At 40.8% G+C, this 27,531-nt stretch overlaps 4 protein-coding genes across 6 annotated transcripts; 3 read left to right on the top strand and 1 right to left on the bottom strand.

Moving 5' to 3' along the window:
* The first annotated feature begins 3,375 nt into the window (after positions 1-3,375).
* LOC113881658 (histone H1.4) lies at positions 3,376-5,055 on the top strand. The gene has a single exon (XM_027524731.1). It carries the CDS (start codon positions 3,432-3,434, stop codon positions 4,089-4,091), a length of 660 nt encoding a protein of 219 aa, XP_027380532.1. The 5' UTR covers positions 3,376-3,431; the 3' UTR covers positions 4,092-5,055.
* Positions 5,056-5,092: 37 nt separating this feature from the next.
* Positions 5,093-12,445, top strand: LOC113881691 (histone H2B type 1-M). 3 transcript variants are annotated; one of them, XM_027524760.1, is made up of 2 exons: positions 5,093-5,557; positions 12,049-12,445. In XM_027524760.1, exon 1 carries the CDS (start codon positions 5,168-5,170, stop codon positions 5,546-5,548), a length of 381 nt encoding a protein of 126 aa, XP_027380561.1. In that variant the 5' UTR covers positions 5,093-5,167; the 3' UTR covers positions 5,549-5,557; positions 12,049-12,445. The 3 variants fall into 3 exon arrangements, with proteins under 3 accessions (XP_027380561.1, XP_027380560.1, XP_027380562.1); XM_027524759.1 differs by lacking the exon at positions 12,049-12,445 and adding an exon at positions 5,864-6,084 and having other exon boundaries at positions 5,097-5,557; XM_027524761.1 differs by lacking the exon at positions 12,049-12,445 and adding an exon at positions 11,656-11,922 and having other exon boundaries at positions 5,103-5,557.
* Positions 12,446-20,332: 7,887 nt separating this feature from the next.
* LOC113881702 (histone H2B type 1) lies at positions 20,333-20,817 on the top strand. The gene has a single exon (XM_027524771.1). It carries the CDS (start codon positions 20,374-20,376, stop codon positions 20,752-20,754), a length of 381 nt encoding a protein of 126 aa, XP_027380572.1. The 5' UTR covers positions 20,333-20,373; the 3' UTR covers positions 20,755-20,817.
* Positions 20,818-25,289: 4,472 nt separating this feature from the next.
* LOC113881711 (histone H4) lies at positions 25,290-25,701 on the bottom strand. The gene has a single exon (XM_027524777.1). It carries the CDS (start codon positions 25,659-25,661, stop codon positions 25,350-25,352), a length of 312 nt encoding a protein of 103 aa, XP_027380578.1. The 5' UTR covers positions 25,662-25,701; the 3' UTR covers positions 25,290-25,349.
* Between the last annotated feature and the right edge of the window lie 1,830 nt (positions 25,702-27,531).

Here is a 27,531-nt window from a genome sequence, read left to right as displayed (position 1 = left end):
TTTAAGAAAAGTTTTCCAGAAAAGCTCTGTACCAAAAGCCAAGATAGTGTGACTCTTAAGAGTCCACAAAGGGGAGTCTTCTTCATCAGACAGTGATTTACAGGTGGTCTTCACAGCATTATCTTGGTTATGCTCATACAACAACACTCCTATGAGGAAGCTGGAAAAGGGAAAATTTGTTTATCCAAAAAAAGCACCTCTTCCCCAAACCCTGTCTTCAATAATACAATCATGGTAACCTACTGATGTAGGAAAGTCCAGAATCAAGTGTTTGATTAGAGCCCAGAATTTTGGAGTAAATGAACCAAGTATAAGCCTCCCTTTCCTTTCAGCTTTTCTACAAATCACAAAGTTCCTCTTAGCACACTGTCTTGTTCAAAATGGAAATGTGTAGAGTGCTCCCATTTTCTATGACTCGGGGTTTCTTAGAGACTTTAAAAAGCCAATAATAGGAAGTTACTTTTTTTAGTTCGTCAGAGATTAATACACGAGAATATTTAATGGCTATAAAGTTTCAAGAAATTGCTTCAGGAAGACTTCTCCAAATCCAACCATGTAACTTGTACTGTAGGAAATACATTTTACATGGGGGCACCCAGAACACAGTCTAAAAGCTGTGTAGACGGCACTTCCTTGGCAGTCCAGTGGCTGACTGTGTTCTTCCCCTGCAGGGGTGATGGTTTGATACTTGGTCAGGAAGATAAAAACCTGCATGCCTTGAAGTGCAGGAAAAAAAAAAAAAAAAGCTGTGTAGACAACTGAAACTGCATGCCCTGGGCTCTGATATTTTGTATTCTATTCTAGTTCATTAAAAGGGAAACATTTTGACCTTGTGCTACAAACTTGATAACTTGATTTCACAACCTTTAATGATTATTCAGACCTGTGGCCTGAAAAACACGTGTGTTGAGAGCAAATGCTTTGAAGTCAGATAGCTGTAAGCTGGAATCCTGGATGCACTTCTTAACAGGAGTCTTCTCAGGAGAAATCAGGATTATCTGGGCCAAGACTCTGGAATCTATATTTAAAACACATTTACAACACACACACACACAGTCATACCAACACCCTATGTAATTCTGATTTAACTGATAGATCAATTGGAAAATGGAACATTTTGGTGTTACTTTTATTTCAAATAAACGTTTGATGTGATAGTGGCAGATCCTTGATGTCTTCCTTAAGTCTGTCAAATAGTTTTATGTTTTTTAGAAAACAAACTGCACCACAGGACATGAGCACAGGTGACTTAAAAGATCACAGAATATGAAGGATTTAAGTGCCTCAAAGTCTGATATAGTTAGGGATACATATAATAAAGTGAAGCATTGGAGAGAATTTTAATTTTAGTCTGTTTTGCTGATTTCAACTATTTAGGGGAGTGGTTTTGTTTGTCATTGAAAATGAGTATAACCCCACTGTTCTGAGTTAAAATGTCCATAGAATCAGTTTCTGTAGTAACCATCAATTGATCTATTTTAGAATCTTATTCATTCCATTTTATTTCAATATATAAGAAATCATAAATTTATTTTTCACTAGCATGCACAAATTACATTGAAAATTTTTATATGGTAAGTCATTCAAAATATTGATAATTTATATGACTTTTATATCAGATTCAGCATTAAAAAATTAAACTAGACTGTTTTGAGATATTTCATTAATGTATCAATTATCTGTATCCTCTTATTACAGTGGTAGAATCTGTTGTGTGTGGAGGAAATTGGGGGCAATGGAACTAAAAATTAATTTGATGTCTAATGCTATGTTGCAACCAGCCACACCCACAGAATTGTATCATATCACCTTATAACACTGGACAAAATTTCACGTCTTTCAAGTACATGACCCGCAGATTTTGAAGACAATTCCATACAGACCAGTTTCCAGGAATAATTCCTTTAGTTGAGTTTTTCATTGCCAACATGTACTGCTTTAGCGATTGCCAATGTGTACTACCTAAACAAAACCACTTTTTTGAAGACCTTGCAAGAATGTCTCCAGGGGACAAAGACTTAACTTGGATGATTCCTCAAAGCTCTGTGTCTGAGCTGGAAATCTGAACTTGTCATTCAATTCTGCTTGCATGGTAAGTCGCTTCAGTCATGTCCAACTCTCTGCAACCCTATGGACTGTAGCCTGCCAGGCTTATTTGTCCATGGGATTCTCCAGGCAAGGATACTAGAATGGGTTGCATGCCCTCCTCCAAGACCATTCAATCCTACATGTAACTTCTTTTCTTTTTCATGGAGTGCTGGGAAGCAGAAAGGCCTTAATCTTCATGACTGAAGCCATTTTTGCTGTGTGGACTAGTCACTCATCAGCTACACAGTGATAACAGGTCTGAGTTTCTCTAGTAATGGGAACAGATATGTTACAATCTATACTTTCCATTTAGTTCCCCTTATGATCAATGCCTGAATTTCAATCCTAAGAGTATATTACTATTTGATTCTGAAGCACATGCCAAAAGAATCCAGCAGGACTGCAGACATATCGTCCAAGTGCACTGCCACTTCCAGTGACTTTATGGACAACATCTGTGTGTTATTTGAAAATTAATCCTCTTCCATCTGTGTACCCTATGTTTTGGATTCCCTTTCCTTCACAAATATCCTGAATTCAAGGTATCTAAAGTCCTGGAGCAGTTGTCCGGAGGAAGAGAAGCAACAGCCCCGCCCCCAACCCTTGGGAGCAGAAAGGAAGAGAATTATCCTAAGGAATTATTTAAAAATCCAGACGCGGCAGACACAAATAAAACCATGGCTGCATAGGTTGATGTCCCAGGGGTCCAAAATTTAACGTCACTTGTGCAATAATTTGTTTAGCATTAAACTAAACCAGTTTGATGAACTCAAATGCCCTCGGCTCAATAGGCAGGACTCTCCGAGGAGCCTGTGTTACTTCCCTCACTTAAGCGCAGATTTATAATAAAAATCTTAATGCCAGTGACATGGTTTTTGGACACATAAGAACCTAAGCACTTGGAGAATCATATTTGAGAGGTCAGAAAACTCCACAGTTAAAGATCAGTGTATAATTTACTAAGAAAATAGAAAGTTTTGTTTCTCTGAGTCGAAATTTGACGAGCACGGCGGGAAATATTGCAGGTTTTTGGCATAAGGTTTTGTGCTTTCCTCATAATTTGAGACCTGCGTAAAGCCTGAGGCTTCGGGGATCACTTTCTGAGAAAAATCGGGCAATTTGATGCAGAGAATTTTGATATTTTTGGCATTTTTTGAGGTGTAACAAACACAACTCGGGATCCGAGAGGACACTCTGCGGCTGCCAGCGAGGCGGGCTGGACAGCGCACCAATCACGGCGCAGCTCCGCCCTATATAAACGGGCGGGCGCAGCGGCGCGGCCCGAGTCCCGGCCAGTACCTCTGCTTCCGGCTCGAATTGCTCTACCTACGCCCGCCTTCAACATGTCCGAGACTGCGCCCGCCGCGCCCGCTGCACCGGCCCCCGCCGAGAAGACGCCTGTGAAAAAGAAGGCCCGTAAGGCCGCAGGTGCTGCGAAGCGCAAGGCGTCTGGTCCCCCGGTGTCCGAGCTCATCACCAAGGCTGTCGCCGCCTCCAAGGAGCGCAGCGGCGTGTCTTTAGCTGCGCTCAAGAAGGCACTTGCGGCTGCCGGCTATGATGTGGAGAAGAATAACAGCCGCATCAAGCTGGGTCTCAAGAGCTTGGTGAGCAAGGGCACCCTAGTGCAGACGAAGGGCACTGGGGCTTCCGGCTCTTTCAAGCTCAACAAGAAGGCGGCCACTGGGGAAGCCAAGCCCAAAGCCAAGAAGGCGGGTGCGGCCAAGCCCAAGAAGCCCGCAGGAGCAGCTAAGAAGCCGAAGAAGGCTACTGGGGCGGCAACCCCCAAGAAGAGCGCCAAGAAGACCCCAAAGAAGGCGAAGAAGCCTGCTGCGGCTGCAGGAGCCAAAAAAGCAAAGAGTCCGAAAAAAGCGAAAGCAGCCAAGCCGAAGAAGGCGCCCAAGAGTCCAGCGAAGGCCAAAGCGGTGAAACCCAAGGCGGCTAAACCAAAGACCGCCAAACCCAAGGCAGCCAAGCCAAAGAAGGCGGCGGCCAAGAAGAAATAGGAAGTTCCTTTGGCCTCCGGCTTCGAAGCTCGACACAACCCAAAGGCTCTTTTCAGAGCCACCCAAAGATCTCGGGAAAAGAGCTGTTGCACACTTAGGGGGGCGTGGTCGGGCGGAAGAGGCAGCAAGTGGAGGGCGGGCCCCGCTGTGGTGGGAGGTGGGTCTTAACAGTTTCCGTAAAACATGAGGGTAGTACCAGCGAACCGTGGAGTTAAACGGGTAAATCGGCTTGCGCCTAACTTGGTTTACCCTGTGCAAGGCTCACAGAACAGTGGGCTGGTTTGACGTCAACTCCCAACTGCCTCAAATGGCACGATAAAGTCCAGTATAAGTTTGAGAGAAGTAATTCTGCAGATAGACGCTACGTTCTGTAGGGTTTTGTAAACCCCAAATGTGAAATTCAGATGGGTTAGTCATTGAATGGGTTACTTGCATTTTCTTCCACGAGGATATATTGGGACATCAGTATCTTAACCACCATGGATTTTCTAATAATCAGGGCTAATGGTAGGAGACGAAGATAAGGAATGGTGAACTTTATAACAGGGTGACCCAGCCCACAAGCTGGAGTGTCGGCTACAATTATAGTTAGCTGTCCATTGGTTACCTGCCCCGAGGCGCAGGATAATGCTCTTATCGAGCTTGCTCACCAGCCCCAAGAGGACATTAAGACGGCCACTATGTACGGGGCCCGAGCCCATTCTCAGCGTTACACAAGGGAACAGAGAAGTTGCCTTTAGTTACAAACCTAAAACTGGCATGTTCTCAACTACTTGGATCTGGTAGCTGTGAATTACACAATGCAGTTTCCTGAACAGGGTATTTATACTAGCTATGGGTAGCCTAGAGTAGTCCCTGTGATTGGGTCAAAGCAAAGTAACAAAGCAGCCAATGAAAAGGTAGACCTGTTAGAATAATTTACATTCGTGTTTATGACGCCACAATAAAATTAATCCAATCCTGAGCGAAGTCTTACGAACCTCATTTAAATACCGCGTCTATAAATAAATGTGGCCTCACTGGAAGCAACTATTTTCTCAGCTGTCAGTGTAACTGTTGCAGTTTTTATCGGTAAGATGCCTGAACCCACGAAGTCAGCTCCAGCCCCAAAGAAAGGCTCGAAGAAGGCGGTGACCAAGGCGCAGAAGAAAGATGGCAAGAAGCGCAAGCGCAGCCGCAAGGAGAGCTACTCCGTGTACGTGTACAAGGTGCTGAAGCAGGTCCACCCGGACACCGGCATCTCGTCCAAGGCCATGGGCATCATGAATTCATTTGTCAACGACATCTTCGAGCGCATCGCGGGGGAGGCGTCGCGTCTGGCGCATTACAACAAGCGCTCGACCATCACATCTAGGGAGATCCAGACGGCCGTGCGCCTGCTGTTGCCCGGGGAGTTGGCCAAACACGCCGTGTCCGAGGGCACCAAGGCTGTCACCAAGTACACCAGCTCCAAGTAAACTTGCCAAGTAAGCGTCCTTACACCTAACCCCAAAGGCTCTTTTAAGAGCCACGCATGTTTTCAGCAAATGAGTTGTAATCCTTTCATTACAAAGGCTATATTCCGATTTCTACCAAATTTAAATTTTCACTAGCATTCTTTAAGGTTGTATTGCATCTGCGTAAGAATTACTGTGGGCAAGCTAGACAATACGTTCCATTCATTGCATGCCCACTACAAGCAAGTAGTTACATAGAACCATGATACTACGAAACCATTTATCAATTTGCCCTGAAAATGCCGTTTAAGGTACAGCTTTCTTTTCCGTACGTAGGTCTTCAAGTTGATCCTGACGGTGATCCGGAATTTGGCGATGAACCCTTACCCAGAATGTAAAAGAGCATGCTCTAATCAACTTCATTCTACTCAGAGCTTTTCCACCCATTTTTATTTTCCTTTTTTTTTTTTTCCATTTTTTAAACCACATATACATGTATTTCGGGGAGGGGGACAATGCTGAAGACAATGAATTTTCGCAAAAATGTTACAAAGGTTTTTTCTGGTTTCCTTGCTTTGTAATTGGTGCAGTTTCTGTGGTGAGGAGGAGCCTAGGCTCTATCCTGAAGGCACCGAGGAAAAGAAAAAGGAAGCCTTCAAATCCTGTCAGCTGCTATAATTTCTTTCCCAGAAAGTCCTATTTAATTTGTAGTCCTCTGGGGGCAGCATTCAGCTTTAAAGTATTCTGGGTCTCAGATGTCCGGTTATCATTCTCCCCATCGGTAAAGGAGTCTGTCTACTCGGCTCAGGCCCCCTTTTGAGCACTCCTGCTTTCCCGGATGTCCCCAGGCATCAAGGGCGGAGAGGAAGTAGAAAGGAAAGGAAAACCCTTCCTGGTAGAATGTGTACTAGGTAGGATAGAAATAAGCGCTTTCCCTTCTGGGAAATAACATTTTGCCAAGAAGATAAATCCGAAGAGGCTGGGACGCGGAGGCGGGTGGGAGGGGGGGCGGGGAGGGAGGGGGGGCGGGACTAGGAGGGAGTGGTCAGGAGGAAAGGAATCAGTAGAGGTAACCAAGAAAATTGCCAGGTAGATGAGCCTGGGCCGAGGATGAAGCAATGAAGAGCCAGTATAAAAGTAAGGAACACTCAGTCCGAGGGGCTTGGCCCATGTGAAACCCCAAGCACCTCTGCTGATTTTTACCCAAACCTGAGCTTTGTTTTTTAGGGTGTTATGTGAAGCCTAGCCATGGTGGGGAGGCATGATAAGAACTTTCCCAGTGAAGCTGAGACACCAGACCAAAAAGAACTAGAAATAAATACACACATTCATTCACAGTAGATAATGGAGGGCAAAGAATCTGTCCTGAAACTTGGTGCTGAGCAAGTAAACTCCACTGCTGAGAATTTGGAATACAAGCCAGGCTTCACACTTTTTTGTTTCAGCGTGAACAGAATAAAATAGGGATTCAAAACACCTAGGCTGATAATTTAATTTAGAAATATCCCAAACTGTTTTGGTGCCCCTTGGGCACCCGGTAAAAGCAAATACAAATCCTCTCTGAAACGGTAAGCTTCATTTTAGGCCTTAATAAATCCCACAAATATATAGCCAAGAAAATGAAAGAGCAGCTTCACAACCAAAATTAGCAAAAGACACCATGACCAAGAACAGACAATGGAAACCAAAGCACACATTAACAGATACAGACTTCAAGTGACTAATATATTTCCAAACGAAACCTGAAATATGTGAAGGATTAAGAGCATACAAAAAATGATCACATAGTTTTGAAGCAAATAAATATTTCTAGAACTTCTATTTGTTTTCTATACAGAGAGAATAAAATTAAAAGCTTACTGGATGAGCTTAATAGTAAATTGGACCCAGTTAGACTTTTCATGAATAGCAAACCAGATCTCAAGGAATTATCCAAAATGCAGAAAGAGGGATGTAAAACTGAGTTTAAGAGATCTGGAATTGGTAATAAAATTGTCTGGCATGCATCTAACTATAGTGGCAGGACAAACAGAAAATGATGCAGATGTGAGATTTAAATGATCAGGGCCCATAATTGTTTAGAATTGATGGATTACTCATAAAATGTAGTGAAATGATATAACAAAAAAGGGTTACTGTGTGACACAGAACTAAACTCTATACATTCTTACAAATTTAATGCTGATTTTCTGGGTGGACATATGGCATCAGATCAAAAAGCACTGTTTGAAATTCTAATGGTGGGATGGAAGGGAGTGATTGATTATTCACAAGCATTTTGTGTCTTGCTAATTACTAACTTCTGTTAATGTTAATATCTGATGGATTATCTTGACTTTCATATAATACTATCATTAGCACAGAAAAAATGTTTGATATCCTTTCCAATAACAATTTATCTTTTATCAAATTATTGTTAGCTAAAATCACAAACTATCCCATATTAGACATGCTAGCTGATGTCACCATTTCTTCCTCCTTTTCATGGAACTAGCTTTGGTAGTTTGTGATTTCTAATATTACATATGTGTGTGAGTAGTCTTTATTGTATTGATATAATTTCCTTTTAATTCTATTATGAGTTATTAGGAGTGATTTATGGATTTTTGGCATCTGATGAAATAATGTGCTTTTTCTCCTTAAGCCTGTTGCAACAAAGTACACATAGATATTCTAATGTTAATCCATATTTCTAGTTCTAGGCCAAATCTTATTTGGTCATTTCTTTTCTTTTTTTTCTTTTGGCTGTGCTGGGTTTTTCTTGCTGCTCAAAGGCTTTCTCTAGTTGCCGCAAGCGGAGACCATTCTTCATTGTGGCAGGTTGGCTTCTCATCTCAGTGGCTTCTGTTGTTGTAGAGTATAGGGTCTAGGCTCACGGGCTTCAGTAGTTGCGGCACATGGGCTTAGTTGCATCTCGGCATGTGGGATCTTCCTGGACCAAGGATGCAGCCCGCCTTTCCCACAGTGGCAAGCGGACTCTTAACCACTGGACCACCAGGGAAGTCCCTTATTGGTCATGCTGTATCTTTATCTTAAATGATGCCTGGACAAATTTTAATATTTTACATGGATATTTAAAATCCTCTACTATTCATACATAAAATCATTCTATGATTTTTCTCTTTTGGGTTTGCCTTCATCAGATTTCATCCTTAAAGTTATGGTAGCTTCATAAACTTCATTGTGGGAGTTCTCTTTTATTACTTACTGCTGTATAATAAATTATCTCCAAACTGAGCAGCCTAAGTCAATGAATATTTATTATCTCATTCAATTTCTGAGATCAGGACTCCAGAAATGACTTTGTTGTTGTTCAGTCACTCAGTTGTGTCCGACTTTTTGCAACCCCATGGACTGCAACATGCCAGGCTTTCCTGTCCTTCACTTAAATGACTTAGTTGGGTAGTTATGACTCAGGGTCTCTGGGGAGTGTGAAGTCAAGAAGTAAGCAAACACTGCAGTCAACTGAAAGCTTGACTGTAGCTGGAGGATTCCCCAGACAAATGTCTGCTGGCTAGAACTCAGTTACTCCAGAGGATGGAAGAGACTGCTTCAAAGCACAGTAGCTATTATCCCATAGAAAGAGAAATCAGAGACAGAGAGAATGGCAGGAATGCCTCTGTGACCTAATTTTGACACACTGACACTTCTGCTACTTTCTATTCATTAGAAGCAAGTCACTTAAATCTGGCATTTATTCAGAAGGGGAATTAGGATCCGTCTTTTGAGGTAAGGATATTAAAAGAGTTTGTGTATTTTAAAACCACCACATGATTCTTTTTATGCTATAAATCTTGAATGTAAAAAGTATCTGTGCTTTAAAGATTACATAAAAATAAGCTCTAAAATCACCCAAACTTAATACCTTTCCACTTGGTAGATTTTTAGGAATTCCAGCAACATAGACTATAATAGACCACTTTCTACAAAGTCAATAAAACTCCCACATGATCTTCTGATAGTTCCTTTTTCTGAGGTTTTAAAGGACAAAATAGTAGCCTTTTATGTTAAATAAAACATTATCTCAGATAGTAGTCAATACCTTAAAAAAATATTGAATGAATTGAATTAATTCAGCTGAGAAATCCCCAACTACTACCAGTAAAGCAAATCTCTGATGCATGATTGTTTTGGAATGCATGATAGGTTTGATCTTTTTGAAACAAAAGAAATTAAAGAAAATAAATATAATACAAAACTATAATCCCAGGAAATGCTTTGGCATTTGAAAAGAGAAGAAATAACACTTAAGAAAAAAATTAATGAAATTTAAAATTGATAAGAACTTTAAGAAGTTAAAAATTTATTTAAAATATAGGAGTGAAGACTGATGACTGATTGAAAGAAAATACAATGTTTAAAAAAATGTAAGGTAACAAATTAAGGGTTACCAGAAGCTTGGTAAAAGAAGAAACTAAAGAAGAATTAAGTTATGAAGGTGTATAAGGAGATTTTGATGTATGTCAAAATACCCTGGTAAATTGTACAAGTTATTTATTTATACATCAATTTATTTAAGAGATAGTCATTGAATGTCTCTAGGCTAGTCACTAGAGAAGGCGATGGCACCCCACTCCAGTACTCTTGCCTAGAAAATCCCATGGATGGAGGAGCCTGGTAGGCCGCAGTCCATGGGGTCGCTAGGAGTCAGACATGACTGAGCGACTTCGCTTTCACTTTTCACTTTCATGCATTGGAGAAGGAAATGGCAACCCACTCCAGTATTCTTGCCTGGAGAATCCCAGGGACGGGGGAGCCTGGTGGGCTGCCGTCTATGGGGTTGCACAGAGTCGGACACGACTGAAGCGACTTAGCAGCAGCAGCAGGCTAGTCACTGACATGGGTACTGGAGATACAAAGACAAATAAGGTTGTCCTTGACTTAAAGGAGTTCTCAGTTTTGTAAGACTGTCAAGAATGCTTACAGTTAACTGCTTTCATATCCCTTTATCTTTCACCAAAGCCTGAACAAGTGTTTATCACTCTTTGGAAATTTGCAGGCGAATAGACTTAGATTCACATGAGAACTACCAAACTCATTAAATTAAGGTAAAAAAAAAAACTATCCCAATTTTTTAGTGATAAGTAATATTAATACCACGGTAATATAGTGGCAAAGCTAAGGGATGGTCCATCTGACACTAACTGCAGGGTTCAGAGTTCTCACCAAAACTACCCTCAGACGATGTAATTTATTAGAAGGACTCACAGAACTCACTGAAAGTTATTATACACAAGATTAGGGTTCATTATAGCAAAAGGACACAAAGCAAAATCAGCAAAGGAAGAGACACATGGATCAGAGTCTAAGGGCGTTCCAAACTGAGAGCTTCCAGTAGTACTCCTCCAGCGGAGTCACCAACTGTTAACAATACCTTCCTGCAATGATGTGTGAAACACAATATGTATTGCTAACTAGGGAAACTCAATCAAGCCTTGGTGTCCAGACTGGATCTTTACCCACTCCCTCTGGATCTAGTATAGATACAGCATGACCCAAAGAACCCAACAAAAATGATTCTATTAGACTACCCAGTGTAGCTCAAGGCCTCATGGTACACAAAGATATTCTTATCTTTTATCCAGCACAGACATAAGAAGCAATACATTCCAAAAGCCAACAGATCACGTTTTAGCAAAGGGAAAAGGCCATATCTCTTCAAATAAGGCTACTTCTGCACATAGTCACAAGAAAAACTATATTTTTACAATTTTGAATTGATAACTCAGTTGGTAAAGACCACCTGCCATGCAGGAGACCCCAGTTCAATTCCTGGGTCAGGAAGATCCCCTGGAGAAGGGATAGGCTACCCACTCCTAAAAACTTGGGCTTCCTTTGTGGCTCAGTTGGTAAAGAATCCACCCACAATTCGGGAGACCTGGGTTCGATCCCTAAGTTGGGAAGAAGCCAAAGGCTACCAACTGCAGTATTCTAGCCTAGAGAATGGGGTCTCAAAGAGTTGGACACAACTGAGCAACTTTCACTTCACTTCATCTATCACTGACTATAACTCGAGTTCTACAACTATTTGCTTCTTATGTCTGTTCTGTCATATACTTTTGCATGTTTAAATCAACTATGAATCCAGAAATTGTCTCATGGAAGACTATTTTTTGTACTTTATTCAGATGAGCAACTTCAGCAGTCTTCCCCTTGACTTATACCAACTGCTCTCCAAACACTTCCAGCAAGAATAATAGAGTGGGTTGCCATTTCCTGCTCCAGAGGATCTTCCCAACCCAGGGATCGAACACGTATCTCCTGCTTCTCCTGCACTGACAGGCAGATTCTTTACTGCAGAGCCACCCGGGAAGCCCTATGTTTTGAGTCATTATCTATTAACGCTAATAATGACTATTATCTATTAATGGTAATAAAGTGTAGGTAACATTGGAGTAGAGATTCCTCATAGCACATTATAAAAGCATATGTAAACAGAACCCTCTTTTTTGTATAGCAAATATTAATGCTGACGGTAAAATGGCACCTAACATATAAACCATTTTTGTTTCTTCAATCAGGGGTGAGATAAGAGTACAGAGAAGAAATGAATGCAAACAGTTAACAGAAAATGAAAATCTGGCCATAGAAGTTATGAAGTATGATGTCTGATCTGCCTGAAGTAATTGATTATTGTGTATATCCCATTAAAATCCTACCCATCCTGATTTATTGCACATTGATTTACCTGCAAAGGAGAAGGAGATCATTACCTAGGTGAAAGAGCCTAAACAAGGTGTTTTAGCTTTGTCATTTTATTTAAATCATGAAGATAGAATTTATTTCTATCATAGGCCTAATTACTGGAAATTTATTATTTACCATCTACTCACTTAGGTGGGGGAAGTCTAAAGGAGAGAATGGCAAAACATCTGTGAGATTCCACATTTAATAAAATCTGTGGATAACTGGAATTCACCTTTTGTTAATTCAAATCCTTCTCCTTAGATAACCCTTTTCTATACAAACAATTTTTTCATTTTTCTACCATTAAGTTTTGAGTGGGTAAGGCGTAAGAACTGTTTTGGCTTTGGTAACAATCTCGAAGGTAAACAACTTAGTTTATCTAAGCTGACAAATGGTAAGTCACCTTCAACACCTCAATTAACGGGAAGACATTACTTTGAAGCACTCTGAGTTAAGTGTGCGCTACTTGAAGGGCTTTGAAAAGCAGATTGCTAGGCCCCACCTCAGTTTCACTAGATTGACTAGATCTGGAGTAGGGGCCAATAATTTGCATTTCTAAATTATCAAAGTGATGCTAATGCATCCGGGGATCACACTTGGGAGAAAAAAAAAAAAGTGAAACCCCCCTTCAGTTGTGTCAGACTCTTTGCAACCCAACGGCAGCCATCCCGTTTCTCCTGGGATCCCAACCCAGGGATCTAACCCGGGTCTACCTGCATTGCAGGTGAATTCTTTACCACTGCGCCACCTGGGATGATACTACCAGTCACACAAAACTGGAAAATCGCCTTGAGTTTCAACTGAGTGTCAAGCCCTAAAAATTAGCACCTCCTTCTGGTGTGGCCATACAAAATAGCATGGGCCTTCCATGCCCCACCTCTGTCTGTCCCGCCTCCCATAGCCACGGCCCGCCGCACAGTCTCCCTCACTGGGTCTTCCCAACCCACTTGATGCTCCGCTGTTTTTCCTGGAGCCCCACGTTACGTGTACATCACCTTCGGCTCCCCTACGAAGTCGCCAGTAAGTTGTAGGCTTCCGGCCACCACTCTGGTTTCTCATGACCACCCCCTACTGCTGCGCAGGTGCAGCCTACCCCCAGCCTCTCTTGGATCTGCCAGTGGAAATGAGAGACCCTAACAGTTTAAGGGGGCATTCACTTATTGATGGGCTTTCTAGTGGCTCAGACGGTAATGCGTCTGTCTGCAATGCAGGAGACCCGGGTTCGATCCTTGGGTTGGGAAGAGTTCCTGGAGAAGGAAATGGCAGCCCACTCCAATATTCTTGCCTGGAAAATACCATGGACCGCGGAGCCGGGTAGGCTACCATCCATGGGGTCGCAGAGAGTCAGACAGGACTGAGCGACTTCACTTTCACTTATTGAAGCGGAGAACGGAGTTGTTTGAAGACCGAGAAACAAGACATCACCCTCTGTTAATTTTTTTTTTCCCTCCTCTCAAAACCTGTTCTGAAAAGGCACTTTCCCTCATAACTAGTCCCCAAGACACTTTCCTTGCACCACCCGTTTATTCGCTCTCATATTTGTAGGACACTTTGAGGATTAAGTGGGTGTATGTGTATGTATGTGTGGATTATTATTATTTCCTACTTGAATATGTGTTTTAAGTTTCATCTTCAGATGCATGAAGGGCCTACATCCATTAGGCTAGAGTAGACACGGAGCGTACAGCCCACAGTAATTTTGGACGCTCACGAATGTATTTTAATTTCATCTAAAATCAGAATTAAAAATGAAGTTTTAGGTCGACGAAAATGTTCTAATATACCATATAACTAGAACGATGAAACCGTTCTACTAAATGTTCTAATACTTTATGTAATTTTAATAATGTTACTGTTTTTGTTGGTTTTATGGAGGAGAGGGCCCAGGAAGGTAAAAGAGAGTGGGGCCCGCAAAACAGTGCAACCTTGGGTGCAGGTAACACACAACCATCTCCAATTACTTCTATTTACTTTTTTTTTTTTAATTGCTTTTTTTTTTTTTTTTTGGTGTACACATTTCCTAGTGCTTTCCAGATGTTAACACCTTTAATCTTCCTAACACACCTGTGAACTATTATTATCGCTATTTTAGCCATATGTATTGATTGCCAGCAGAAATATCAATAACCTCAGAAATGCAGATGACACCACACTTATGGCACAAAGCTAAGAAGAACTAAAGAGCCTCTTGATGAAAGTGAAAGAGGAGAGTGAAAAAGTTGGCTTAAAGCTCAACATTCAGAAAACTAAGATCATGGCATCTGGTCCCATCACTTCATGGCATATAGATGGGGAAATAGTGGAAACAGTGACAGACTTTATTTGGGCGGGCTCCAAAATCACTGCAGATGGTGACTGCAGTCATGAAATTAAAAGACACTTGCTCCTTGGAAGAAAAGCTATGACCAACCTAGACAGCATATTAAAAACCAGAGACATTACTTTGCCAACAAAGGTCCATCTGTCTAGTCAAAGCTTTGGTTTTTCCAGGAGTCGTGTATGGATGTGAGAGTTGGACTATAAAGAAAGCTGAGGGCCTAAGAATTGATCTTTTGAACTGTGGTGTTGGAGAAGACACTTGAGAGTCCCTTGGACTGCAAGGAGATCCAGCCAGTCCATCCTAAAGGAGATCAGTCCTGAATATTCATTGGAAGGACTGATACTGAAGCTGAAACTCCAATAATTCGGCCACCTGATGTGTTTTATGTCCAGTTGTAATTGTTGCTTCTTGACTTGCATACAGATTTCTCAGGAAGCAGGTAAGGTGGTCTGGCATTCCCATCTCTTTAAGAATTTTCTACAGTTTGATATGATCCACACAGTCAAAGTCTTTGGCATAGTTAATAAAGCAGAAGTAGATGTTTTTCTGGAACTCTCTTGGTTTTTTGATGATCCAGAGGATGTTAGCAATTTGATCTCTGGTTTCTCTTTCTTTTCTAAATCCAGCTTGAACATCTGGAAGTTCATGGTTCACATATTATTGAAGCCTGGCTTGGAGAATTTTGAGCATTATTTTACTAGTGTGTGAGATGAGTGCAATTCTGTTGTTGTTTGAACATAGTTTGGCATTGCCTTTCTTTGGGATTAGAATTATTGACCTTTTCCATTCCTGTGGCCACTGCTGAATTTTCCAAATTTGCTGGCATATTGAGTGCAGCACTTTCATAGCATCATCTTTTAGGATTTGAAATAGCTCAACTGGAGTTCCATCACCTTCACTAGCTTTAATCATAGTGATGCTTTCTAAGGCCCACTTGACTTCGCATTCCAGGATGTCTGGCTCTAGGTGAATAATCACACCATCGTGGTTATCTGGGTCATGAAGATCTTTTTTTGCACAGTTCTGTGTATTCTTGCCACCTCTTCTGAATATCTTCTGCTTCTGTTAGGTCTATACCATTTCTGTCCTTTATTGTGCCCATCTTTACATGAAATGATCCCTTGGTATCTCTAATTTTCTTGAAGAGATCTCTAGTCTTTCCCATTCTATTGTTTTCCTCTATTTCTTTGCATTGATCACTGAGGAAGGAAGTCTAATGTATAGCTGTCTCTTAGTTTGAGTGAATCTTCTTTTTTATTTCAGGATTTCATAGTTTTATATATACAGATCTGGAATATTTTTTCTTGGATTTAGAATCATTAGAATGTATTCTACTGTTGTAAATAATGTCTGAATTTTCTATTTCAAATCCAGAAAAGCCATGAATTTTTATGTGGTACTCATATATTCAGTAACCCTCTTATGCTCAGAAAGATCTAATTGTTTATAGATTCTTGTTAATTTTCACAATGACATATTATTTTCAAACAATAAGGATAACGTCTTTTCTTGTTGAATACTTATCCTTCTTGTCTCTCGTACTTATGATATTAGCCAGGCCCTCAGTGTTACGTTGCATAAGAGTAGTACCAAAAAGCTTTTGTCTTTTTATAGTTTTGGAATCCTTCTAAAATTACACTATTAAATGTTGTGCTCACTGTACCTACTTCTTATAAAGTGAGTCGCTACTCCTTATCCTTCTAGTTTGTTAAAAATGTTGATAATGAAGGTGTGTGATATTCTAATAAATACTTTCCTAGTATCTATGCAAATAATAACAGCTTTTCTCTTAATTTCTTACAGTGGCAGATTTCGAATGTTAAAATTTTTTCCATTCTTATAATAAACCAAACATAATATACTATTGTTTTTTAAATAATGTTATCTCTTGGTTTCCATTTGCTTGCATTCTAAATAGAGCTTTAAAAAAAAAAAGAAAAGGAATTTCATAAGTAAAATGAGACTATAACTTTTTCTCATCTCTTTCTCTCTTTCATTCTGTGTTCTTCCTGTCCAATTTAGGTAAGGGTAAACAATTTGCCAAAAAAAAAAAAAACAAGATAGCTATTTTTCTATTGAAACATTTGCAAAATAGGGATTATCAATTACTTAAATTTCACTAGCCTGTAAAACCCAGCCAAGTGTGGTATCATTTAGACTGAAGAGTACAAGAAATTTGTTTTTTAACTGCCTGTCCTATTTCCATAATCATAACTTGTTTATTCAGCCCATTACTTAAGTTTTTCTTGAAAATTGTTTTCTGTTAAGCTTAATATCTCTCTTTTGGTAGCAACTGTCCTTTTTTCTATTTGTATAATTTTTTCACATACACAATATTTTTTTCCTCATTAATTTTTATAGATGTTTATTGTTATAAGACTTTTCGGAAATGGCAACCCATTCAGTGTTCTTGCTTGGAGAATCCCAGGGACAGGGGAGCCTGGTAGGCTGCCGTCTTATGGGGTCCCACAGAGTCGGACATGACTGAAGAAGAGACTTAGCAGCAGCAGCAGCAGCATAAGACTTTTCAAAGAACAAGGTTGTTGTTTATGAATTATCTCTATTTAAAATAAATTTTTTTAATTTTAAGGTTGACATACTTAAAATAATATGTCAACTTGAAAATCCATGAGAACCTATAAACACACAAGGAAATCAAATAAGAACTCAGTAGGGTTGGTAAATATGTACACCACATAAAAATACATGGCCTTTCTATACATTAACAATGGCCTATCTGGAATTGAAACAGAGCATCATTCACAACAGTACAACACACTAAGAATTCTAAGACCAATTCTTTCGACATAATTTTGATTTACTTTCTTGTTCTTTTTCTAGCTTTTCATTGTTGTTGTTGAACACCTATTTTGTATATCTTTAGTGAATTTTGTTCCTTAAAGTATGCTTTTAATATTCTTGTTCTTTTTCTAGCTTTTCATTGTTGTTGTTGAACACCTATTTTGTATATCTTTAGTGAATTTTGTTCCTTAAAGTATGCTTTTAATATTATGTATGTCCCTTTTAGTACACCTTTAGATACATCCAACGATTTTCATGTGTATTATTTCCATTTATATTTATCTCATAATATTGCATAGTTTCTGGGATAATATTCTAATTCATTGTATTTAGAAGTGTGCTTTTAGTTTCCAATCATACATCAAGTTTGTTTTATTTTTATTATCCTAAAAAAAATCTTTTCTATTGCTCTTTAATTAGATTATGATAAAAGAGTGTCATATATATGAAACTGATTCTTTTGTATCCATTGTGACATTTTCTGAAGCCAGTGTTGAATTTTTGAGATTATTAAATGTGTTCTTTAAAAGTTGGACATTCTCTATGTGTGAAATACGGGAATCACACAAAGATAGATCAAGTTTGTTGACTGTGTTGTCCAAATTTTCTATAAGCATACACATTTTTTTTTGTTTGCTAGCTATGAGAATTTATAAGCTTAATATAATGAAAAGTTGACAAACAGCTCTAAATTTGAAATTCTCCTGCTAATTCTGTCAGCTCTTACCTTAATCATGGGCATATGAGGTCCCGAATGTTTCATCTTATCAGTAGATTTTAATTCTATCTTTATGGATTATAGCTCTTTTGATTTCTAGAATTCCTATGTTTTTTTAATTTTAAAAATTAGGTTAATTTTTATTGTCCCTTGTTCCTTGATTGCATTATCAGATTTTGATTTCTTTAAACTTTCAGGAAATTGTTATGTTATAGTATCTGATAATTTCAGTATCTGCAAATCATTGTCTGAGGGAAAGAGGGAATCTAAGGCTGTTGTTTCTTTGGAAGCCCGAACTCTACAGTGTCTCTTTTCCTCTTTGATTTGATACTATTTGTTATAATCTTATATTTGGACATCCCAAGTTCCTGGTAGAATGTTCCTAACATGATAGATGCTAAATAAATAATTGCTGATTAAATAAATCACAATCAACCTGTTCACATTGTATCTAGGAAAGTGGGTGGTGAAGAGGCTTCCCGCCTGAAGGTGGTTGTGTTTGCCTTAATAAGGCACTAGGAGGCGCTACGAACCTAGGTCACAAATTTAAAACTTTAGGGGTTGTCTGCGGGAAATAGACGGGGAAAGAGTGGAAACAGTGTCAGACTTTATTTTGAGGGGCTCCAAAATCACTGCTGATGATGACTGCAGCCATGAAATTAAAAGACGCTTACTCCTTGGAAGGAAAGTGATGACCAACCTAGATAGCATATTCAAAAGCAGAGACATTACTTTGCCAACAAAGGCTCGTCTAGTCAAGGCTATGGTTTTTCCTGTGGTCATGTATGAATGTGAGAGTTGGACTGTGAAGAAGGCTGAGCGCCGAAGAATTGATGCTTTTGAACTGTGGTGTTGGAGAAGACTCTTGAGAGTCCCTTGGACTGCAGGGAGATCCAACCAGTCCATTCTGAAGATCAGCCCTGGGATTTCTTTGGAGGGAATGATGCTGAAGCTGAAACTCCAGTCACCTCATGCGAAGAGCTGACTCATTGGAAAAGACTCTGATGCTGGGAGGGATTGGGGGGCAGGAGGAGAAGGGGACGACAGAGGATGAGATGGCTGGATGGCATCACTGACTCGATGGACATGAGTCTGAGTGAACTCCGGGGGTTGGTGATGGACAGGGAGGCCTGGCGTGCTGCGATTCACCGGGTCACAAAGAGTCAGACACGACTGAACGACTGAACTGACTAACTGCGGAGAAGGCAATGGCACACACTCCAGTACTATTGCCTAGAGAATCCCATGGACGGAGGAGCCTGGTGGTGCGGTCCATGAGGTCGCTAAGAGTCGGACACGACTGAGCAACTTCACTTTCACTTTTCACTTTCATGCATTGGAGAAGGAAATGGCAACCCACTCCAGTGTTCTTGCCTGGAGAATCCCAGGGACGGGGGAGAGTGGTGGGCTGCTATCTATGGGATCGCACAGAGTCGGACACGACTGAAGCGACTTAGCAGCAGCAGCAGCAGCAGCGGAAGGTTAAGGAGCCTGGGGAATGTTAGGCAAAAAGGCAAATTCAGGGAACACACCTCTCTGCAGAAAAGATAGATGGTATTGGAAGAATTAGCTAAAAACTGGTTTCAGTCGAAGATGATGATGCTGGTAATAAAAACTTTAAAATACAGGCGTTAAACAATGGGTTCTTCCATTTCTGTGTGTGTGTGTGTGTGTGTGTGTGTTTAATCTTTTCACTGGTTGGACTGAAGAACTATTTCTGACCTTCCTTTGTGCCTAAACTAGATGTAATTTGATCCTTTCCAGTTCGAAAGATTGTAGCTATATGGGCTACGAAATTCCTTATCTCCCTTCAAGTGATGTACTTTTTCCCCTTACCCTTTATTTTCACGCTCTATTTCTGCATCTTGTGTACAATAGGAAACATGGTATTCAGAATTGTCTGGATGACCACAGTTCATTTCCTCTCCCTTGTCTAAAATCTAGATTCAGATGTAATGCTACTGCTTTCAAGGAGGTATAAACAGGCCTTGCAAATAGGAGACAGAACTGTGCCTCGAGCTTTGCTTCTTTGGTAATTTTAAAGCACTGGCGAGAGTGACTTCAAGTGTTTAAAACAAAGTAGTCTGAATTGTTATAAACGAAACAGAATTTATTATTAAAAGGTTAACTAGATTAAAAAATTGGCCTGATTGGGGGAAAACTGTCACAGGTATGAGAAAGTAGATCTGGAATCACTTATTTGCATGCAAGTGAACCAATCAGCAATTGTAAAAGTAGGCCTTCATTTGCATAAGTTTGCCTACAAATTCGGTGGCGCAGGCGCCATTTTAGTTTCTCTCAGAAGACACTGCAATCGTAATGCCGGAACCAGCCAAGTCCGCACCGGCCCCTAAGAAGGGCTCCAAAAAGGCGGTGACCAAGGCTCAGAAGAAGGATGGCAAGAAGCGCAAGCGCAGCCGCAAGGAGAGCTACTCCGTGTACGTGTACAAGGTGCTGAAGCAGGTCCACCCGGACACCGGTATCTCGTCCAAAGCCATGGGAATCATGAATTCGTTCGTGAATGATATTTTCGAGCGCATCGCTGGCGAGGCATCGCGGTTGGCGCATTACAACAAGCGCTCGACCATCACATCCAGGGAGATCCAGACCGCCGTTCGCCTGCTGTTGCCCGGGGAGCTGGCCAAGCACGCCGTGTCTGAGGGCACCAAGGCTGTCACCAAGTACACCAGCTCCAAGTAGATATATTTATAGTAACTATAAAACCCAAAGGCTCTTTTCAGAGCCACCGCATGTTTTCACCATCAGAGCTGCGTACTGGTGTGAATACGAGGAGTTCAGTCAGTGTTTAGGTTAACATGTATTCATCAAAGCACTACTTTCTACTAACGGTTCCGCTTACAAAGGTCCCCAGCAGCCTAACTGAACGTCGGCTGAAATAATCTGCTAACCCCAATTCTTGGAGCTCCAGGTTATCTTAATAAAATTTGTACAGGGTGCTCCGTTGGCTACTATGGGCACTTTATGAATCTCTGATCTTGGTTATATCTAAACCGTCACCCTGCCGAATTCTAGAGGCAACATTTACGTTTGAAAATCCCGCTCTATAAAACCGGAACTTCGTAAGTATGACGTTGCGGGTCTCCACCCGGGTTCTTTTGTGTGGCTCCAGGGCTTCTCTCCTAGCTCAGTCGGTAAAGAATGTGCCTGCAATGCAGAAGCCATGGTGTTCGATTCCTGGGTCGGGAACATCCCCTGGAGAAGGCAACGGCAACCCACTCCAATATTCTTACCTGGAGAATCCCGTGGACAAAGGAACCTGGCGGGCTACAGTCTATGGGGTCGCAAGAGTCGAGCACGACTGAGTGACTTTTACTACTACTAATTCCTTTTACTCCCTCTCGCCTACCCCTGGCCCTTTGCCTAGGGCTTTCGAGCTCTGGCTAAGCATAGATTCTTTACATGTTTGGTGGCTGCAACTCTCCAGTAAGGGAACAGTAGTTATTTATTTATTTTTTTGTTTGTTTGTTTTATCTTCATCCTGGATTTTAGAGAGGCTCTCGTCATTAGATTTTTTTTTTTTTTTTTTAAGAATACAATCATCCCAGTCTTCTGACTCGTTTTACAAACTAGACTAGCAAAGTTCACGGAATTCTGTGTTCAGCCGACTCAGTCTTCACTCGTGCGGCCACATACTGTGAAACCTGTCTCAACAATCTCCAGTCCGTCAGGTTACTGCGATCTTCCGAGCCCATCCCCCTATCCTGCTTCCAGTCCTCCCCGCGCTCAGTTCAGAAAACGCAGCCATCTTGGTGACAAAGAAGAGGGGTCCTCAGGGCTGGCTCAGAACGCAAACAAGGAAAACTGTGGATGTAAAGATGCTTTTTAACGTTGTGAGCCGAACACCGAGGTTTGAAAGCCTACGGTTTATGCTCAAGAGAATAAATCCCGAAAGATAAAAGGCAGGGCTCTTCCTCATATTTCCGGAAACTGCAAATTAGAGGCGTCCTTTTGGAAGTTAGGAATGAAGGGTTGGGTTAAGGGCACCTCACCCACTCATGGAAATGCCAAATCCACCCAAGAACTGCTATTATTGTCCTTTAGAAACAATCCTAGGCGGCCTCCCTGGCCGGTCTATCAGAGCTCCCTTTTATTGTCTCAAAAAGTTAAAAAAATAAGCACAAGGATAAAAACCAGTTTATTTTCAGGTTGCCAAATTACAATTGCTCTTGCACTGATTCTGATAAACTTGCTTTGAGTTTGAGGTGATACTGAAACTCTTCTGTCCATAGTGAATTTGGTTTCTATTCCAGAGTCACCGTGGGGGGCTTTATGTTTCGTGTGTGTGTGTGTGTGTGTGTGTGTGTGTGTGTGTGTGTGTGTGTTTAATTTTACCGGCTCACAGCCTTTGGATGATCCCCCATCTCACAGAAATCAAAAAATCTATGCTATGGCCACAAGCCCTGCAGAGTCTGGCCCTCATCTCTCTCCAGCCCAAACCCAAAGGATTTCTTTTTTCTCTATTTTGTTTTGTGTTTCTTCATTGTTTTTTGGTTTTGTTCCCACCACCCTCCTTCCCTTACATCCTTTAAACTGTGGGCCTCTTTCTCCAGCCTCCAGGCCTCTGCAATTATTCTTTGCCTGAAATGTTCCTGATTCCACATCCATCCCCAGCATATACACAGTTTATTGACCAGCAACTCCAATTTCAGCCTAATGACTAGATTCTTGGGGAAGCTGGACTCCACTGTTTAAGGCTCTCAGAGCCACAAACAACTGGCCATATACCCACCTTCACCTCCCCACCTCAAATTAATCAATACTGAGGGACTTGGGTGGAATCAGAACCCCATTCCTGAGCCTAAGAGAGGGACTCTGCTTTCCCTGGAGCACAAGGCAGGGAGAAAATGGAGACCTTAAAAAACCGAGGTTGTATTAGTAAGGAAAGAGGGCAAATGAACTTTGAGATGGCACATGCACTGCCTGATGTAAGAACCTTCTGGACAGAAGGTACATCCACCAAGTTCATTGTATGTTCAAGTCCCAAGAGCTGAATTGTGTACTGAATCTATAAAGAACTTGAGTATACATCAGAATCACCCAGATGGCTTGTTAAAGGATAGATTGCTGTCCCCATTCCCAAAGTTTCTATTTCATTAGCCCTGGGAGATGTGAGAACTTACCTTACAAAAAAAAAATGCCCAGCAAATTAAGATGCTCTTTATGTAGTAGGTTTTGAGAACATCTAATATATGGTGAAGAAAAAGCGAACACAGGAGTTTCTGGGTGATAAAAATGAGTTTATGGCCTGGAAAAAACTCTACTTAGGACTGAGCCCCATGTGTGGCCATTATCTTGTTACCTTCTATCTTGGGCCATCATATTTGATTGATGTAGGCATCTGCCCACCTGGATTAATCAGATTTGCTTTCCTAAAACTGAAAAAAAAGGGACTGAAGAAAAAGGCCTAAGTGTTTAGTAATTCCTTAAATATAGTCAGCAAATTTAACTTTCTAGAAAGTTTTTTTTTTTAATTATCTGGAATTCTTTGTTTTTTTATGTTTACATCAATTTGTACAAAAGAACTTCCATTTGTACACTTTCAATTTCTTAAGAACATATGTAAACTATATTTGTTGAACATATACATAAACATATTCCTAGGTTGTTTCACTCAATCCTCACAAAAATATGAATTTACTCCTACATTACAGATAAGGGAACAGTGGTTAGCAGTTTGCTAAAGACCACAACTATAGAAAATGATTATTCAAGACTTCAAATGTATGTCATCATGGTTCAAATGCCACTTTCTTTTTCTCCGTGTCTCTTTGATGACATGAGAAATAAGAATACCAATAACGCAAATAACAACAGCCAAAACATACATCATTTACGATGTGACAGGCAGTGGCCAAAATATGAAGTACTATTTAATGTCATTCACCCCTGAAACTATAAGATAGGAATTAAAGTTATCTCCATTTTACAGATAAGGAAACAGAGTCATACACAGGTTTAAATGACTTATCCAAGGAAAGAGAAAAAGAATAGCATCCCTGTGCACAAGGTTTCCTTCTTTTTATCACTGAGGAATGGTATTGAGACTGTTTCTTTAAAATCTAATAAACTATTTATTCAATGGCATAGATTCAGTTCAGTTCAGCTCAGTCGCTCAGTCGTGTCCGACTCTTTGCAACCCCATGAACCACAGCACGCCAGGCCTCCCTGTCCATCACCAACTCCCGGAGTCCACCCAAACCCATGTCCATCGTGTCGGTGATGCCATCCAACCATCTCATCCTCTGTCGTCCCCCTCTCCTCCTGCCCTCAATCTTTCCCAGCATCAGGGTCTTTTCAAATGAGTCAGCTCTTCGCATCAGGTGGCCAAAGGATTCGAGTTTCAGCTTCAACATCAGTCCTTCCAATGAACACCCATGACTGATCTCCTTCAGGATGGACTGGTTGGATCTCCTTGCAGTCCAAGGGACTAGATTATTAAATATTTAAACTCTAAATATTTAGAGCCAACATAATAACAACTTTGTAAACGTGTGCAGTGTGCTTAGCTGCTCAGTGGTGACTGTAGCCCACCAAGGGCCTCGGTCCATGGGGATTCTCCAGGTAACAATACTGGAGTGGGAACATAAACCTGTATTTTTTGTATGAAGCACTTCTATCAACCTTAATGAAAGGTTCAAGTAAGAGATCCTTTGGGATGGGAGGACAGTTCAGAGAAGCAGAGACAAGTCAGTCTGTCTCCATTCCACTTTAAAACTCAAGAAAGAACCCTAACTACACTCTCTATAATGAATAAATATACACAGTCGATTTACAATCTTAATTACCAAGTAGTTTTTTCTAGAATTTAACAGCCTTCAAAATAGTTTATGGGCACACACTCCCCTTTATTGTTATGTCCGAGAAGGCATACTGTTTTAATATCTTCAGTTCAAAAATTCCTATCTAGACTTTTCCATTTTTCTAGCATGAGACTTTTGTTTCTAGACGCCTTTCAGCTTTTTCACTAAGGGCTGTGCAAAATGTCTACCACACTGAGCTGGCCTCTTAACCACTACCCGCTAAATATACATTTCAAAGTATATTAAATAAAAGTTCAGCTTGAGGTTGTATACCAGCTCTGGTGGTCTGCAACTAATCTGAAACGCGGGGTGGAGGGGGAACGTACGTCAATGTAAGGCTATGGACTAGAAGCAGTAGTAGCCTAAACACCTCCATACTACATCATAAAGCGCAAAACTCTTTAAGTGAATGGGTAAGTGGCCCTGAAAAGGGCCTTTGGTTTTATTAGACTATGCCAAATGGCTGCCTGGAACTTAACCGCCGAAGCCGTAGAGAGTGCGTCCCTGGCGCTTCAGCGCGTAGACCACGTCCATGGCGGTGACAGTTTTGCGCTTGGCGTGCTCGGTGTAGGTGACCGCGTCCCGGATCACGTTCTCCAGGAACACCTTCAGCACCCCGCGGGTCTCCTCGTAGATGAGCCCAGAAATCCGTTTAACACCACCACGGCGGGCCAGGCGACGAATGGCGGGCTTAGTGATGCCCTGGATATTATCTCGCAGAACTTTACGATGGCGCTTAGCACCACCTTTTCCGAGCCCCTTTCCGCCTTTACCGCGTCCAGACATTATGAACCGCAGATTGAACAGCGAACAGGATTAAGGGCGCCTTTAGAGAGCATTTATAGTAACGGAACGGACCTGTTTGAAAACGCAAGAGCAGGGGCGGTAACCACATTCAGTTCCCGCCCTTCGCTTATTTGTCGCTTGGTCACAGCTGTAGCAGCTAGGCAAGGCGCCTGCAGCGGCTGGATCATGGAAATGGAATATAAAATTTTTTCCTATTTATGGATATCTGTGTTTGTGCGTGCATACAAAACGGGCAGCCATTAAGTGAGGCAACAGTTCATACACTTTCCCCAAAGAAGCCTGAGACTTGTTCTTCAGACTTCCTATAGTATGAAATAATCAGATAGCCCATGCTATTGTCCTTTGCTGCTGCTGCTGGTAAGTCGCTTCAGTCGTGTCCGACTCTGTGCGACCCCAGAGATGGCAGCCCACCATGAAGTTCTTTACGGATTTAAACAAATCCATTGAGTGCTACACTGGAGATTTATAAATATGTATATCCAAAAGTGAATTAAAAAAACTTATTGGGCTGTAAGCCCAAAATTTGTGGTATGATTATAAAGTAATTTACAAACAAGTTGTATCTGGCATTATATATGTAACCACATTCTGTTTCTGCAAGCCGGTGGCATTACTCCAGTCAAACTCGAGACAGCCTGCTCCACGTACTGGTTTGTGACCTTGAGCAGTCTGTACGTTTTTTTTTTTTTCCTTTTAAATGTATAAGAAAGTGTAAATTATAGAGCACTGAAATTTAAAAGAGACAATACAACTTTTTTAAAACATCTGCAAAGAAGCAATTACTCAGCATTATTTATTATGACATATTACAGTATCCTGTCTTCTCTCAACTCCTGCATTCAAAATTCATGCCTCTAAAGTGAAAGTCTAAGAAATTAGTTTACTAAAACCTTCCTTTAAGGATTCCACAAAATAACACATAAAAATTTGGAAGTTTTTTTTTTTAATGTTAGTTGCTCTGTCCTGTCTGACTCTTTGCGACTCCATAGACTATAGACCGCCAGGTTCCTCTGTCCATGGAATTCTGCAGGCAAGAATACCAGAGTGGGTAGCCATTCCCTCCTCCAGATCTTCCCCACCGAAGGATCAAGCCCCAGTCTCTTACATTGCAGGCAGTTCCTTTACTGTGTGAGCCACCAAGGAAGCCCACATAAAGATTTAATGAATGGTTAATTCCTTTGAGTTCCAGATGACTTAGATTTTTTTTTTTTTTTGCTTTTTCTCCATGATCTGTGAGGAGGACCAAGTTTATCAAAGCTCTATGGTCTGTGAGGACAACCAAGATTATCAAAGCTGCTCCATGAGTGTACAATGCACAGAAACAAATTCTAGAATAGAGTTCTTAACCTCGGACATATAGATGAATCCATCTATATGATCATTGTATAGAAGAAAAACTCCAACTTTATTTTTATTATACTACAACCAAACTTTAGCATTTCCTCCTATTCTGAATGCAGGCAACAAACAGTGTGGGTGACAGGACCTGAGCTATATTCATATCAAGTCGCAGATGCAGCTGTCAATCTCCATCTCTCATATTGTTTAAATATATTACACCTTCTAAACTTGGTTGTATGGGTAATCTTGTTATGTAATGAATTAATAAAGAAGAACACATGAATACCTTACCAATTTGGATTTTTCAATAAATTTGATAATGATATTTTAATATAACTGTTTTCCTTTGTAATCCTATATAAATTAAGCACTAAAAAGCACTATTCTGGAAAGGGGCTCATAAGCTTTATCAAAAATACAAAGAAGTCCATGGCTGCTTCAAAATAAACATAATATGTTAAAGACATAGTTTGAGGAGTGAAGAAGAAAATCAAAGCTCTTTTTACTT

This window comes from Bos indicus x Bos taurus, chromosome 23 (genome assembly GCF_003369695.1).
Source record: "Bos indicus x Bos taurus breed Angus x Brahman F1 hybrid chromosome 23, Bos_hybrid_MaternalHap_v2.0, whole genome shotgun sequence".
NCBI classification, from domain to species: Eukaryota; Metazoa; Chordata; class Mammalia; order Artiodactyla; family Bovidae; genus Bos; species Bos indicus x Bos taurus.
The sequence above is the reverse complement of the archived record's forward strand: the minus strand, read 5'-3'. Positions and strand labels throughout refer to the sequence as shown.